A 14,640-nucleotide genomic window follows, 5' to 3' on the forward strand; every position below is an offset into this window, starting at 1 on the left:
AATAAAAATCTGGATGATCGACCGAGAGACATTTAGCACTCGGCTTCTAATGTTCTCCTTGACGTGCTAGTGTATCCCATTCATAGATATGGTTTGATAACTAGAACATCAGGTAAAGGTCGAACTTCGGGAGCAATAGAATCCATAAGGAACAGTTACGGAGGTAATTCCTACGAAATCCTTATGGGGAGGTGGCCAACTTCCTCAATCAAGATACTACAATAATAGGTCTTCCGGCTGGGTGTGTTGGCCACGACATCCACTTTACCGGTTATCGAGGGACCAATATTATAGTTCTTGGGAAATGTTCCAAACCATCATATCTGCTTGAGATTCAGATCTGGTTGGTGTCAGGATATTCCAGACTTATCGAGTCTAGGAAGAAAAATGAAAGTTTGCAACACAAATCGACGAGATGACGTTGCGAGATTCTCGGGGAATGAACTACGATAGTAAGCTCCAAAACATGAGCTGGTTCTGCTACAACATGTGAACACGATGTCCAAGACAAGCATGACCACAAAGTAGTCTTATAATAAAACACTACCGAGTTCAGGAGGGGGAACCATCATTAATGACATCGAAGTCTCCACGCGTGGAAGTCCAAAGAGTTCACCTTGGACAGACTCCTTTATCTTTGAACAACTCAATCAGTGGCTTGGTGTGCTAGGATATACATATAGAATGGAGGTTGCAAATCTCCAGACCACAGAATACTTCGCACGTATGCATGACTGACTTGGGATGATTCCAGAGAAGCAAAACTAACTTTCTCAAATTCACGGCGGCAACTTTCACCAGATGCACATGAATTAAAGGAAGTCACTACCTTCATCCAAACATATGATTCATGAGCTAGCATGAAGAAAATGCTTACACAAGTTTCCAACACTAGGTTGATGTTCAACATGATTCATGGGGGGAGACAAAATGCTACTGATGGGCTCAACAACAAATCATCGGAATTTCCATATCACTGGACTTCCACCATCATGTGAACACGGTGATAGCATTGGTCAGACCAAAGATGTAATGGTGTATGCTCGAGGGATCAACCACGAGTAGGACAACATTACGAGCATCGTTGGTACTGATTTGATTTGACGATAGCCCACACTCAAATCAAGGGATTGATAAGACAATAGGTCCAGCAACTGATCACAGGGACCAATCGATGAAGATATCATCTTCTTCAACACACACACATACACAGAAAGATATCCCTTAACATGAACTAAGTCAGACAGGCTTTTATCTTCCAACTCTCCAAGTTGTTGTCTAGCTTAACCAACTAGCTCAGGGATATCTAGCACCGATTCTTGGAGAGAAGGTGGTTCACAAGAAACCAACTTGATCACGAGCTCAACACAGCGGTCAGGTGACAACCTGGTAATACTTCCGAGAAGATCTTCGGAAAATCACGAAGCACCGATATGTTACTAGGCTCGAGAACAATCTTGCCTTTGAGGCAAGACGATATGATCAATAGAGCGAAGATTTGAAATAATCCTAACTCATTGATCGAGGAGTGCACCGAGAACAAGGACTAGGTAGCACGATCAGTCTTAGAAGGATGATTCAAAAACCAACACGCTAAGAATGAAATTATTATCCATTAACTACCAAGCAACAAGGTTGCTAGGAGTATTGAATTCACACATCACGATTCACTTGTCGGCATTCCGGTTGCGACAACACGGAACCGAGGGATGAATAATGATGGCGGGAAGTATCACTACATCAAGAATTCACAAGAGCCGGTGCAATCCTCATGAAAATCCTGACATAAAGACGGTAATACTTCAGGGTAGAACAGAATCAAAAGCTGGGCTGGCATTTGATCTGCGGAGCACAATTGCTTTGACCCAATCCTAGATATGGAAGAGGTACTGGAGTTTGTTTCTCCCAGTCATTCTGCGATAGAATGGCTTGACGGACCACAAGAGTAATAGGCATCGATAAACGAACGCACGCATACTCTTGACTATCAATTGATAGACGAGGGTCAGAATGCAACTAAAGAGATCAACTCAAAGGAACATATAATTTTCTGAGTTGTGGATGCATAGATTAGCATGTCGAGCGAGATCAACATTTCTTCCAGATAACCGATGCAGAAAGGTAGAACTGGCAGAGTCACGATTTATGAATGGAGAACTCCTCAAGAGTACTCTAATTGTGATCTTTTGATCCCATAAACATCTGCCATAAGCGGTTCATAGTATTAGGAAGAAGGAAATACCACAGACCTCGAGGACTATCGCAAAGTTACTAATATCCTGAAGGAACTAGCAAACACTATCAACATGAAGTAAGTAGAGTGAATCTCGGGTTCAAAGCCCAAGGAGTAGAATACCTACTACTAAGTAGCATCACAGGATGCTTTCGAGAATGATGGCCAGAATCATCACACTGGGAACACAAATCATGGCTAAATTACTAGATGATCCCCTAAGACACCTAGGGTCATAATAATATCTCCAACATATATGTCAAGGTAACGGAGTACCTCAACTCACTGATTAGTGTGGTTAATCTGGCCCATGGGAACATTGAAACGGGAAGAAAGGATTTGCAAATGCATCAGACTACTTAAAAACCTGGGATGACTCGGACAGCATAACGGCTGTAAATGCTCAAAAAGATTTGAGACAATCACAAAATGGTGGCATAACCACTCAACAGCACAATATCAAGGTTTCGAGATCAACAGTAATCATACAGAAGTAGTAGGAACTGGAACGAGGCTTAAGTCCAACAATCTTATAAGTCTACGGATTAGTAACACGTGATCCTGGTAGAAAGAAGAGATATCCTAGTTCTTAATCCCCGTAGGAAAGATAAGATGACTCAGATCAGAAGGGCATGAGGTATAAGGAGTAAAAAGAGCCTTACGTTCCATCCCACAATCAATTCCCTTATATAACTAAAGAATTTCTAGACTCAACTTCGACCAGTTTGGCTTGGTAATCCTACAGGCAGTCAAGCTCTGATACCAACGCTGTCAGGACCCCGACTCAATGCCACATCGATCTAGCATGTAACACCTCATATCACTTTGCGGCCTCACGCATGGTATTCCCACGGTTGTCGCCTTACCTTAGCCCGGGACCGTTTGCGCCTTTTGGCACACGTATATGATAGTGTCGCTAGCATCCATATGATAAGGAGCCCGGGCTGACATGGCTAGTCGTAAACCCAAAGTGGCACAGACTTACAGGGACAGGCATCCATGACCCAGCATCGAACGTGTCGGTCATCAGCGAGTGAAACCAGGCTGTAGCACTGGGCTAGCAGGACTCCGGTGAACCGGGCTGTAGCGGGCTAACAGGACTCCGGTATTCATCGCGTGACATTTCCCCGAAGGGACAGACACAGGAACGAAGAAGGACACATGCCGGCCAGCCTAAGTGTTCCGGAGCAGTAGCAAGCTACCATGGCTCGGTGGAAACACTAGGAGACATTTCCCCGTAAGAGAGGCTACTAAAGATAAACAACTAGATGGTCAGATCCCACACATACCAAGCATTTCAATAACATACACACAATATGCTCGATATGTGCAAATACAACATGGCATCACAACATGACTCTACGACTCAAGTAATTTATTCAATAGGCTCCGAGGAGCGAGATATTACAAACAGGGGTCTCACGACCCAACATTCAGAGCATACAAGTCAAAGCACAAGCGGAAGCTATCATGTCTGAGTACAGACATCTATAAATGAAAAAGGCTGAGAAGCCTGACTATCTATCAGATCCTGCCGAGGGCACAAGATCGTAGCTGAGGTAACAAGCTAAACGTCGAAGTCCACGCGGAACTACTAGCGAGACCGAAGTCTCTCTGCAAAAACATAAAATAGGCAAACGTGAGTACAAATGTACCCAGCAAGACTTACATCAGAACTAACTACATATGCATCATTATCAACAAAGGGGTGGTGGGGTTTAACTGCAGCAAGCCAGCTTTGACTCGGTGGCTATCCTAAACTACGACTGCGAGTAACTCTTTTGAGGTGGCGCACACGAGTCCACATATTCACCATATCAATACACCACTATGGATCCGCTCCCGTCTCCCTACGAGAACGCCATCCATAGCACTCACGCTTATCTTGCGTATTTTAGAGTATCCACTTTCACTTGTCTATGAACTGATATAAGCAACCCAGAAGTCCTTTTCCGCGGACACGGCTATTCGAATAGATCATATTAACCCTGCAGGGGTGTACTTCTTCACACACGCTCTCACCACTTACCGCCGTTTACACGACATGTACTCGGCAACCTTCAAGCGGAAGCCCAACGTGGGTGTCGGCCACGGCCTGCCTAAACACTCAAGTCTCTAGTCCAGGTTTATCGCCTATTCGGGTTCCATCCATGAGGAGATCCGGCCGGAGTTTCGCTCACAGCCCCAAACGATGTGAACAGGGTTCCGTGACACCAAACGGGCGCCCGGTTTACCCGGCCACGTGCCTACCGCATCACAGCCCACCCCTACGGTCAGCGCTGCGCACGGCCTCCAGCATACTACAAACACCAGAAACTACTTGCAACTCCTGGACAGAGGACAAGGGTGATTAAGAAGCCGAGAGGGTCCATTGGTTTCGGGCCCAATGCGTGGTAGTAGCTGAATCATGGATCACCAAACACAGAACTCAGTTCCTAAGGACGGCTTCAATGAGACAACCCACCATGTACTCCTACATGGCCTCTCACCGACACCTTTTACCAAATCGTGTTCACACACTTAGCTCACACACAGTAGGACATGTTCACACACCTCTGATTCATCCCGGATGAATCAGACCTGACACAACTCTAAGCAGTAGCAGGCATGACAAACAAGCATGAATGAGTAGGCACAACAGGGCTCAAACAACTCCTACTCATGCTAGTGGGTTTCATCTATTTACTGTGGCAATGACAGGTCATGCAAAGGATAAAGGGGTTCAGCTACCGCAGCAAGTAACAAATATGTCGTTGTTGTCCTAATGCAGTAAAAGAGAGCAGGAGCGAGAGAGTGGGATTTTATCGGAATGAACAAGGGGGTTTTGCTTGCCTGGCACTTCTGAAGATAACATTGAGTCTTCATCAGTGTCAACGATCACATCGTCGGTATCGCGTCTATCGAGAGGGGACAAATACCGGCAACACAGAAAGGAACACAATCAATGCAATGCACAATATGATGCATGCTCATGACATGGCAATATGAATGTGTTTTGAGCTAATGCAACTAGCAACAGATTAAATGAAGTTGGTTTGAATATAAAATTCAAATTCAAACTCCATATGTGATTAAATAAATGCCCTTTATATGATTTGTGCTAAACAGCAGCTATAAGTTGTTCTAACATGCATGAAAATGGTACAGATGGATTCCTTGAATTTTTCTGATAATTTTTCATATATAAATTATTTAATTTGGAGTTACGGTTGAATTTCTATGAATTTTAGAAGTTTATACAATTTTCTGGATTTTCTGATTATTTATAAAATAAACTAAATTCCAGAAAAGGAATATTGCGTCAGCATGACGCCGGGGTGACGTCAGCAGGTCAAAGGCGTCGACCAGGTCAAACCTGACCAGTGGGGTCCACTGGTCAGTGACCCAGTCAACTAACCAAGTTAGTTAGCCCTAACTAACTTAGTTAGCCGGGCGGGGCCCGCATGTCAGTGGCCTACCTAATTAGCTAGGTTAATTAGTGCTAACTAATCTAACACTAATCAAGCAGGCGCCTGGGCCCACACGTCAGGGGGGTCAAACCCCGGGTCAACTCGCCGGAGTTGACCCGCGGCTCGTCGCCGGCGGAGTCAGAGACGGCGGAGGGGGTCGGAATTCCTCCTCCGGCGACCAAAACAGCGGCAGCGATCATCTACGCGTAGCTGGCGCTCAGCCGCATCCATCTAGGCAAGCGGGAGGGGCTGAGGTCGAACGGGCTCGCCGGAATCGAGCTCGCGGCGGCGCCGGAGTTCGGTGAGTGCGGGGTTGGCGCTGTGGTGCACGGGAGGGCGAGTTAGGATATGCGTTAGGCTCCTGGTGGCTTCCTGAGTGCGGTGACACGCTCCGAGACGAGCTCAAGCGGCTGTAGTGACGGCGGTGACGAGGTCAGCGGCGGCCGGAGTTCGGCCGCGGCGGAGCTATGGCCTAGAGCTCGCAAACGCGAGGGGAGAGAGAGGGGTTCTGCACGGAGGCTCACCGCGGAGCTGTAGGGAGGGTTAGTGGGCTCGGGGGCGGCCGGAGTGCAGCGAATCGACGGCGACGATCTCCGATGGCCGAGGAGGGGAACGGCGACGTGGGCGGCGATGCAGGGCTTCCGGAGGGCCGTGGATCGGTGGGGAGGAAGAGGGGGTCGAGTCGGAGCTCGCAAGCACAGCGAGGGGTCGAGGGTGAGACGGTGGCCGCGGCGTTACGGTTGCGCGGCTGCGGCTGCGCTCGGGCGAGTGAGAGAGAGGAAGCAGAGGAGAGAAACAAGGGAGAGGGAGAGAGCGAGGGGGTCCAGGGGGTCGGGGCGGCGCCGAGGAGATGACGCGCGGCGTCGCGGTGGCCAGGCGATGCAGACGAGTAGGGTGGTGGCGTGGCGAGCTCGGGCGCGCGCGCCGTGTCCCTCCTCTGCCTACTAGCGCGAGGAGGAAGGCGACAGGGAGGAGGAGGTGGGCTGGGCCACACAGTGCTGGACCAGCACAGGAGCTGGGCCGGCTCTGGTGGGCTGCACGGGTGAGGCCGGGTAGGCTCTGTTCTTTTTATTTTTTTCTTCTGTTTTGTTTTTATTTAATCTTTTGCCACTATTTTGAAATAAAACAAATTCAAAAACAGTGACAAAATTCCCCTGAACCTTTTATTTAGCACAATGGAATTATACCAAAGCACATAAAAATGTTTCAGTTATTTGAACTTATATTCAGTAATATTTGGATATAAGTTCAAATTCAAAATAGTATTGATTTAAATTCAAAGTCCCAAAATAAATCCTTTTAAAATGTTCATTATTTTTGGTTTAGATCAAAACCCTTGCCAAAAATATTAAACATCTAAGAAGAACATTTTGGAACAATGAATGAGATTTTAGGGTTTTTGCCCTTCTTTTATTTAGGGTTTTGAGGCTTTTGACTTCCTCAGTTCAGGTTTCAAAAATTTAAACATGATGCTCAGATGGAAGCAAGCATAGGACAGGCCAGAACTAGGGATGTGACAGTGATCCTCGTCAAGAAGAAGGACGGGACACGGGACTCTGCATCGACTACAGACACCTCAACGCCCTAACCTACATCGCCAAGTACCCGATGCCGATCATCGAAGAACTGCTGGATGAATTACATGGTGTAGCCTGGTTCTCCAAACTATACCTTCGCTCCGGCTACCATCAGATTCGCTTGGCAGAGGGCGAGGAGTACAAGACTGTGTTTCAAACACATTCAGGGCATTACGAGTTCCTTGTGGTCTCTTTCGGCCTGGTAGGTGGACCAGCCACATTCAACGGCGCCCTGACAACAACTCTCAAGCCAGTTGACCCCAAGTGTGTGCTCCTCTTCTTCGACGACATATTGGTTTTTAGCAAGACCCTTAGAGACCACATCAACCATCTCCGTCAAGTCCTGCAGCTGCTGCGCCGTGATCAATGGCACGTGAAGAGATCCAAATGTGAGTTCGCCCAACACAGCCTGTCGTACTTGGGTCGTGTCATCAGCAGCGAAGGAGTGTCAACTGAACCAACCAAGATACATGCGGTGGCAAACTGGGAAACACCGACGGATGTCAAGACAGTACGCAGCTTCTTGGGGCTTGCAGGGTACTACCGGCGATTCGTCAAGAATTTTGGCATCATAGCACGACCCCTGTTCAACCTGCTGAAGAAAGTAGCACCCTTCGTCTGGACACCTGCAACCGATACTGCCTTCCAGCTGCTGAAGCAACACCTGATCGAAGCCCCAGTTCTCGCCCTACCCAACTTCTCTCGACCGTTTGTGATCGAGACCGATGCCTGCGACAAGGGAATAGGCGCAATTCTTCAGCAAGATGGCCACCCGATTGCATACAAGAGCAAAGCGTTGAGCCCGCGCTACCAAGGCCTCTCAACATATGAGAAGGAGTACTTGGTAGTCATCGTGGCTGTTGACCAATGGCGCCCTTACCTCCAACATGCAGAGTTCACTATCCTCACTGACCAGCGGAGCTTGATACATCTGACAAAACATTGGCTTACAACACCGTGGCAGCAACGAGCCTTCACCAAGCTGTTGGGACTCCAGTACACCATCAAGTACAAGAAGGGGGCGGAGAACACAGCAGCTGATGCCCTGTCAAGAACCAACACAGAAGAAGTGATGCACACTCTCAGCGTGTGCCAACCGGCTTGGCTAGAGGACATCGTCAACAGTTATAATACCAACCCGCAAGCGCAACGCCTCCTGGAGCAACTGGCTGTGCGGGAGGACCCCAAAGGATGATTTCAGCTGCAAAACGGACTCCTTCGCATTTGGCTGGGGGGAACCACGGCGATGCAGCAGCATATCATTGCGGCTTTCCATGACAGCCCGATGGGGGGTCACTCTGGATTCCCAGTGACATATCGCCGCGTGCGCAGGCTCTTTGCATGGCCTAAGATGAAAGCACATGTCCAACAGTACGCGAGATGCTGCCAAGTATGCCAACAAGCCAAGCCGGATCGTGTTGCTTCGCCAGGCCTGTTACTACCCCTCCCTATACCAAAGGAATCATGGGATCTAATCACCATGGATTTCGTGGACGGGTTGCCGCAATCAGGGTAATAAAACTGCTTGCTGGTTGTCGTCGACAAGAGGACTCAGTTTGCTCACTTCCTCCCTCTGGCTCACCTATACACAACATCTAAAGTGGCTCTGCTCTATATGCAACAGTTGTACAAACTGCATGGTTTCCCTGGAGCAATCGTATCCGACCGCGACCCAGTTTTTACCATTCACTTTTGGCAGGAGTTGTTCAAGTACGCAAGAGCAAAACTCCGGATGAGCATAGCAAACCACCCGCAGACCAACGGGCAAACCGAGAGGGTGAATCAGTGCATCGAGACCTACCTTCATTGCTTTGTTCAAGCGTGTCCCAAGCGATGGAGCTTCTGGGTGCCCTTGGCCCAGTTCTGGTACAACTCTTCGCACCACTCGGCAATTGGGATGACGCCATTCAAGGCCATGTTCGGGAGGGAGCCAAGGCATTGGGGAATCACAGTATCTACATCATCTTCGGTCCCTACGCTGCAAACTTGGCTTGAAGAGCGAGCCGTCATGCAAGACCTGATACAGCAGCAGCTCCATCGCGCGCGCCAGATCATGCAAGATCAGGCGAACAAGAAGTGTTCATTCAGGCAGTTTCAAGTCGGCGACCAAGTCTTCCTCAAGCTTTAGCCATACATCCAAACTTCGGTGGGCCCCCGCGCCAACCACAAGCTCAGCTACAAGTTCTATGGACCGTTCAAGATCGTTGCCAAGGTCAACGATGTCACCTACAAGCTCCAACTACCTCCTCAAGCGACGGTGCACCCAATCTTCCACGTCTCTCAGCTTCGACACGCGCTGCTCCCAGGCGTCACAGCTGCTTCATCGCTTCCCTCGGGCACGGGCGACACGGCGATCCCTCTCAAGGTGTTGCGGTCAAGATGGCGCAAGAAGAACGACTCCATGGTCGAACAAGTGCAAGTGCAGTGGTCCACCGGCTCAGCTATCGACATCACCTGGGAGGACAAGGAAGTGCTCCAGGCTCGCTTTCCACAGGCAGAGGCTTGGGGGCAAGCCTCTTCCCAAGGAGGAGGGGATGTTAACGCCCCTGACACCCCTGCCCCACCTGCCAGCGAGACACGGGTGCGGCCCAGCCGTACCCGACGCACCAACCCATGCTTCTTCGGCCCAGAGTGGCACGCCAAGCCCGGCCCAGCCACGGCTGCTACTTAAGGGCGACCCCCTTCCCGTCTCTCCCCATCTAGTGGATCACGAACGGCGGTGGCGGTAAGAACCCTAGCTACTCTCGATCCCCATTCGTGTAATCAAACCTGTATCCAGACCAAATCGCCACTGAGTGACTATAGATCGATTCCTCCCCTTGCTTGTCCCTAACACCCCCCTTGTCGCCCTCGTCGGACTCGATCTTGATCACCGTCGAGGGCCAGCCTCGTTCTCCTGCTTCACCTGTTTTTTTTTCTCGTGGCCGCACTTCCAGAAAAAACTCCAACTCGTACTCAATGTACTATTAGATTCTCCCGAGCGAACCTCGCAATCGCCACTTCATTGCTCTCGCTGGGAGCAATGTGGACCCCCTTCTTCTTCTCACCGAGGGGGTGTATGTTCACATTCTTCAGCCCAATGAACTCCGCCTGCTCCAGGGATTTGATGTCCTGAAAGTTCATCTCATGATCGGCCAACCAAAATGCCACATGATGATGTTGTACACACGCGGGACGAGCACCACAGTCGCGAAGGTGCCGAGCCAGTAGCGACGGTTATCACGCTGAAACTCCACACAAAGCGGGCGGAGGGAAGCAACATCACCCCTTGCATCCTGTCTTGCCCTTCGGCGGCATGACAACGGCGCAGGCGCGACGTTTGATGCAGGCAACTGTGAGGCGGATCTGGCTAGAGGACCGTGCGCGTGGGTATTGCAGAGATGATGCGGCGTTGGAATCGGGGCGGTGCGGCTGCATGGCGGTGGATTGGGCCGATTTAGGGGTCGCGCGGTGGTGGGAAGGTGCGGATTTGACAGCGGCGAGGCACGGCGGATGGGGTTCGTCGGCGGCAGTCGCGCGGGGTGAGGAAAGGAATGTTCCGCACGGCGATTGTGCGTTCACGCGACTGGTTTTGGATTTGCTCGAGCTACACCGGTGATGCAAAATGGTGACCTATTTTACATCACGCCCTATCCCTAATTCTTTTTCATCTAATATCCATTTTTTTTGGAAGCTTTTCATCTAATATCCATCGGAGCACCGTTTTCCCCCGGGCTTGCCTATTCTCTTTTTTGGGGGGAGGGGGAAAAAAAAACCACGGCCCCGGATGCGAAACTCGCACCCGGCCCCCGTCGCCGGCGTCACCCGAGCCCTAGAAGGAGGCCATCCGCGCCGTGCTGCGCCCACGCCCCGTGGTCGCCGCCACCTCTCTCGCGCTCGCGCGCCGCACGGCCATCGACCTCCATTCCGCGTCGGCGCCGCCGGCGCTCAGACGGACCGTCCTGCTCCAATCGCCGCCCAACCCTAGAATAAGAGAAGCTCGCCATCCGCGTCTCCTCGGATCTCCGCAAGGGCTACGGCCTACGGGGACCTTGGATCCTGCAATTCGCGCACTTTCTGCCGATTCAGGTACTCGCATCAGCTGGTGTTGCTGTACACTGGACATCCGTGCTCACTCTTGCTTGCTTGTTGGAACCTGGCTCGCTGACATTGGGAATTTTTTAAGGCGACGAGCCAGCGATGGAATCCGTAACCATCGTCCAGGCTCAGCCGTTCGCTGGGATAAACTCCCCGCTGCTGTTGGATGAGGGCCGGCCTGGTACACCGGACAGAGATACTACAAGCATGCCTCAGCCTGTGAGTACTAGCATGAGGCAATTGCTGCCTTCTTCTATTTTCTTTAGGAATGCCCTTTTCTATCTGCAAGTTAGCCGGTTGTGCATCGTAGCTGTAGTGATATTTTCCATTCATATGTTGCAGTGTTCGACTTCGACATCCGAGTGTGCCGACGAATCGAAGCCTGCTTTGGGGATGACATTCGAAGGCTTGGAGGCCGTGGAAGCGTTCTACAAGTCGTTCGCACACCGCGTTGGTTTCGGGGTTCGTGTCGGGCAGCAGAAGGTGGTGGACAATGTGGTTGAGAGCAAGCGCTATATGTGCTCAAGCCAAGGGTTCAGGTCGGAGAAGGGTAAAAGGAATGTTAAAGCCGCGAATAAGAAGCGCAAGAGGGAGGTCACCAGATGTGGCTGCGATGCGCATATCTACGTCAAGCGCTGTAGCGGTAACACCTACAAGATTCACTCAATGATTGAGCAACACAATCATGGCTTTGTGCCACCTGATAAGCTTCATTTGATTAGATCAAACCGTGGAGCTAGCGAGAAGGAAAAGGTTATACCCGATTGCGATGAGGCGTTGAGGCCGTCGATAGGGATGGCATTTGAAGGCCTCAGCTCTGCGGAGGAGTTCTACAAATCATATGCGCGCCATTGCGGGTTTAAGGTGCGTGTTGGCCAGCATAAGTTGCTGAATAAGGAGGTAGTACAATTCAAGCGCTTCATGTGCTCAAGGGAAGGCTTCAGGTCCGACAAAGGTGAAGATCCCTCTAATGAGAAAAAGAAGCGAAATGTGAAAGTGACTAGATGTGGATGTAATGCCCATATTGTTGTGAGGTGGTGCAGTGGTAACACATATAAAGTATCATCATTGATCGAGCACCACAATCATGGACTTGTTTCACCTGATAAAGTGACTAAATCAAAGCGAAGAGTTAGTGAGAAGGCAAAGAATAAACTAAGCGTACGTATCTTTCTCTGTGAGTACAATGGCTTGCCTGATGTTCTCCTTTTGACACTACTAGGTTATGCATCATGGTACTTACCGTAGTGGCTTTCTGATGTTGCAGTCTTCACTCGTGCCTGAATGTGACGAGGCAATGAAGCCATCAGTAGGGATGGTATTTGAAGACATTGGTTCTGTGGAGGAGTTTTACAAGTCATATGCACATCACTGTGGGTTTTCAGTACGTGTTGGGCAGCGTAAGTTGCTGAATAACGAGGTGGTGCAATGGAAGCGCTTCATGTGCTCAAGGGAAGGTTTCAGGTCCGAGAAATGTATGGGCGTTGATGATCCCTCTAGGAAGAGAAAGGTACGAAAGGTAACCAGATGTGGGTGTGATGCTCGTATTATTGTGAAGCGGTGCACTGATAACAAGTATAAAATTACATCATGGATCGAGCACCACAATCATGGATTTGTGTCGCCTGATAAGTGTCACTTGATTAGATCGAATCGTCAATTGAGTGACAAGGCGAAGCCAACAGTATCCACACACTGCAAAGCAAGCACATGCACCTCCCAGGCAAACCAGCCTGATCATGTCAGTGAGGGGAGGTCCGACAATGTGGGATGCACAAAGAGAGACTTGCAGAAATACCATCATGATCTTTGTAGTAAAATTAAGAATGAAGATGCTCAGATATTTGTGGCCCAGCTATGTAGAAAGCAGCAAGAGGATTCAGCATTTTTCTTTGACTGTGATGTGGATGACCAGGGTATGTTGGTGCATGTATTTTGGGCTGATGCCACAAGCAGGAAAAACTACATTTATTTCAGTGATATTTTAACCTTTGATTCTACAAACACAATGAATCAACACGGCATGATTTTTGCACCATTTACTGGAACCAATCATCATCTGCAAAGTGTGTCTTTCGGTGCTGCATTCCTAGCTGATGAGAAGATTGAGTCATATGCCTGGCTGTTTCAGACCTTCCTAAGGGCAATGGGAGGGGTCTCTCCTAAAACTATTGTAACTAGGGAAAATAATAGGATGAAGGCTGCGATCAGTAATGTTCTACCAGCCACCACCCATAGGTTGTGCATGTTGGAGATGTTGGGAAGAATGCCTGAGAAGGTTGAACCATCTCTTAGAAACAACCCTCTATTTCAGACAAGGATGAACGAATGTGTTTTGGGGTCAGAAACTGTGGTTGAGTTTGAGTCAAAATGGGAGTCTATAATTTCCGACTTTGGGTTGCAGGGCAATCAGTGGCTGGCTGAAAGGTATTCCACCCGTGAAAGATGGATTCTGGCCTACTCGACGGATGTCCATCTGTCAGGCATTCTCAGAAGCACTGCATGGTCAAAGAGCGCAAAGTCATTTTTCAACTGTTTCATCAACCAGAAGCTCTCTTTGGTTGAGTTTTGGCTTAGGTTTGAAGCAGCCTTAGAGTGTCAACGTCAAGAGGAATCGAATGCAGATCACACGAGCGCCTATACGACGCCTCAACTGATAACACCATGGGGATTGGAGAAGCATGGAAGTGTAGTGTTCACACATGAGGTGTTTGAGAGATTCCAAGAAGAGATTGTCGCTGCTAGAGACCATTGCGTTGTCGAAGACATGGCACAAAACGAGGGGGTGAAAACTGTGGCCATCGGTGGTGACGACTCCGACAAAGTTAGGGAGGTGCGTTGGGACGCAGTCGCCATGACGGCCAACTGCTCCTGCAAGCTATTTGAGTCGGTAGGAATCCCGTGCCGCCATATTAACCTAGTGCTGAGAAGCTCAGAACTGAATGAGCTACCGAGTAGTTGTGTTTTGAAAAGATGGCAAAAGAGTGCAAAATTTGGGTAATTTGAGCTGTGTTGCAGATGTATGTTACCATTAGCAAATCCCTTGCCAGAGTTTCATGATTGCGGCTGAAGAATTGATCGGCTGTACCTTTTGGGTGCAAGCATTGTAGTTGCTTGTCCAGACAACTACTCCCTCCGTTCCTAAATATAAGTCTTTGTAGAGATTCCACTAGATGGACTACATACAGAGCAAAATGAATGAATCTACACTTAAAATGCATCTATATACATCCGTATGTGGTTCTTAGTGGAATCTCTAAAAAGACTTATATTTAGGAACGGAGGGAGTAGTTGTCAATATCAA

General features: G+C 49.2%; 1 protein-coding gene across 1 annotated transcript; it reads left to right on the plus strand.

Annotated features, from left to right (window-relative positions):
* Nucleotides 1–10,719: 10,719 nt before the first annotated feature.
* On the plus strand, nt 10,720–14,521 carry LOC123045834 (protein FAR1-RELATED SEQUENCE 5). Its single transcript, XM_044469012.1, has 4 exons — nt 10,720–11,327; nt 11,425–11,555; nt 11,679–12,497; nt 12,604–14,521. Exons 2-4 carry the CDS (start codon nt 11,439–11,441, stop codon nt 14,335–14,337), a joined length of 2,670 nt encoding a protein of 889 aa, XP_044324947.1. The 5' UTR covers nt 10,720–11,327; nt 11,425–11,438; the 3' UTR covers nt 14,338–14,521.
* Nucleotides 14,522–14,640: the final 119 nt, after the last annotated feature.

Source organism: Triticum aestivum, chromosome 2B (assembly GCF_018294505.1).
Source record: "Triticum aestivum cultivar Chinese Spring chromosome 2B, IWGSC CS RefSeq v2.1, whole genome shotgun sequence".
Classification (NCBI taxonomy): domain Eukaryota; kingdom Viridiplantae; phylum Streptophyta; class Magnoliopsida; order Poales; family Poaceae; genus Triticum; species Triticum aestivum.

Bases quoted from the DNA above. Each gene is read 5' to 3' on its own strand.
- LOC123045834 (XM_044469012.1), top strand. From the start codon at position 11,439: ATGGAATCCGTAACCATCGTCCAGGCTCAGCCGTTCGCTGGGATAAAC. The intron at 11,556-11,678 runs GTGAGTACTAGC...CATATGTTGCAG, and splicing joins CTACAAGCATGCCTCAGCCT to TGTTCGACTTCGACATCCGA. The intron at 12,498-12,603 runs GTACGTATCTTT...CTGATGTTGCAG, and splicing joins AGGCAAAGAATAAACTAAGC to TCTTCACTCGTGCCTGAATG.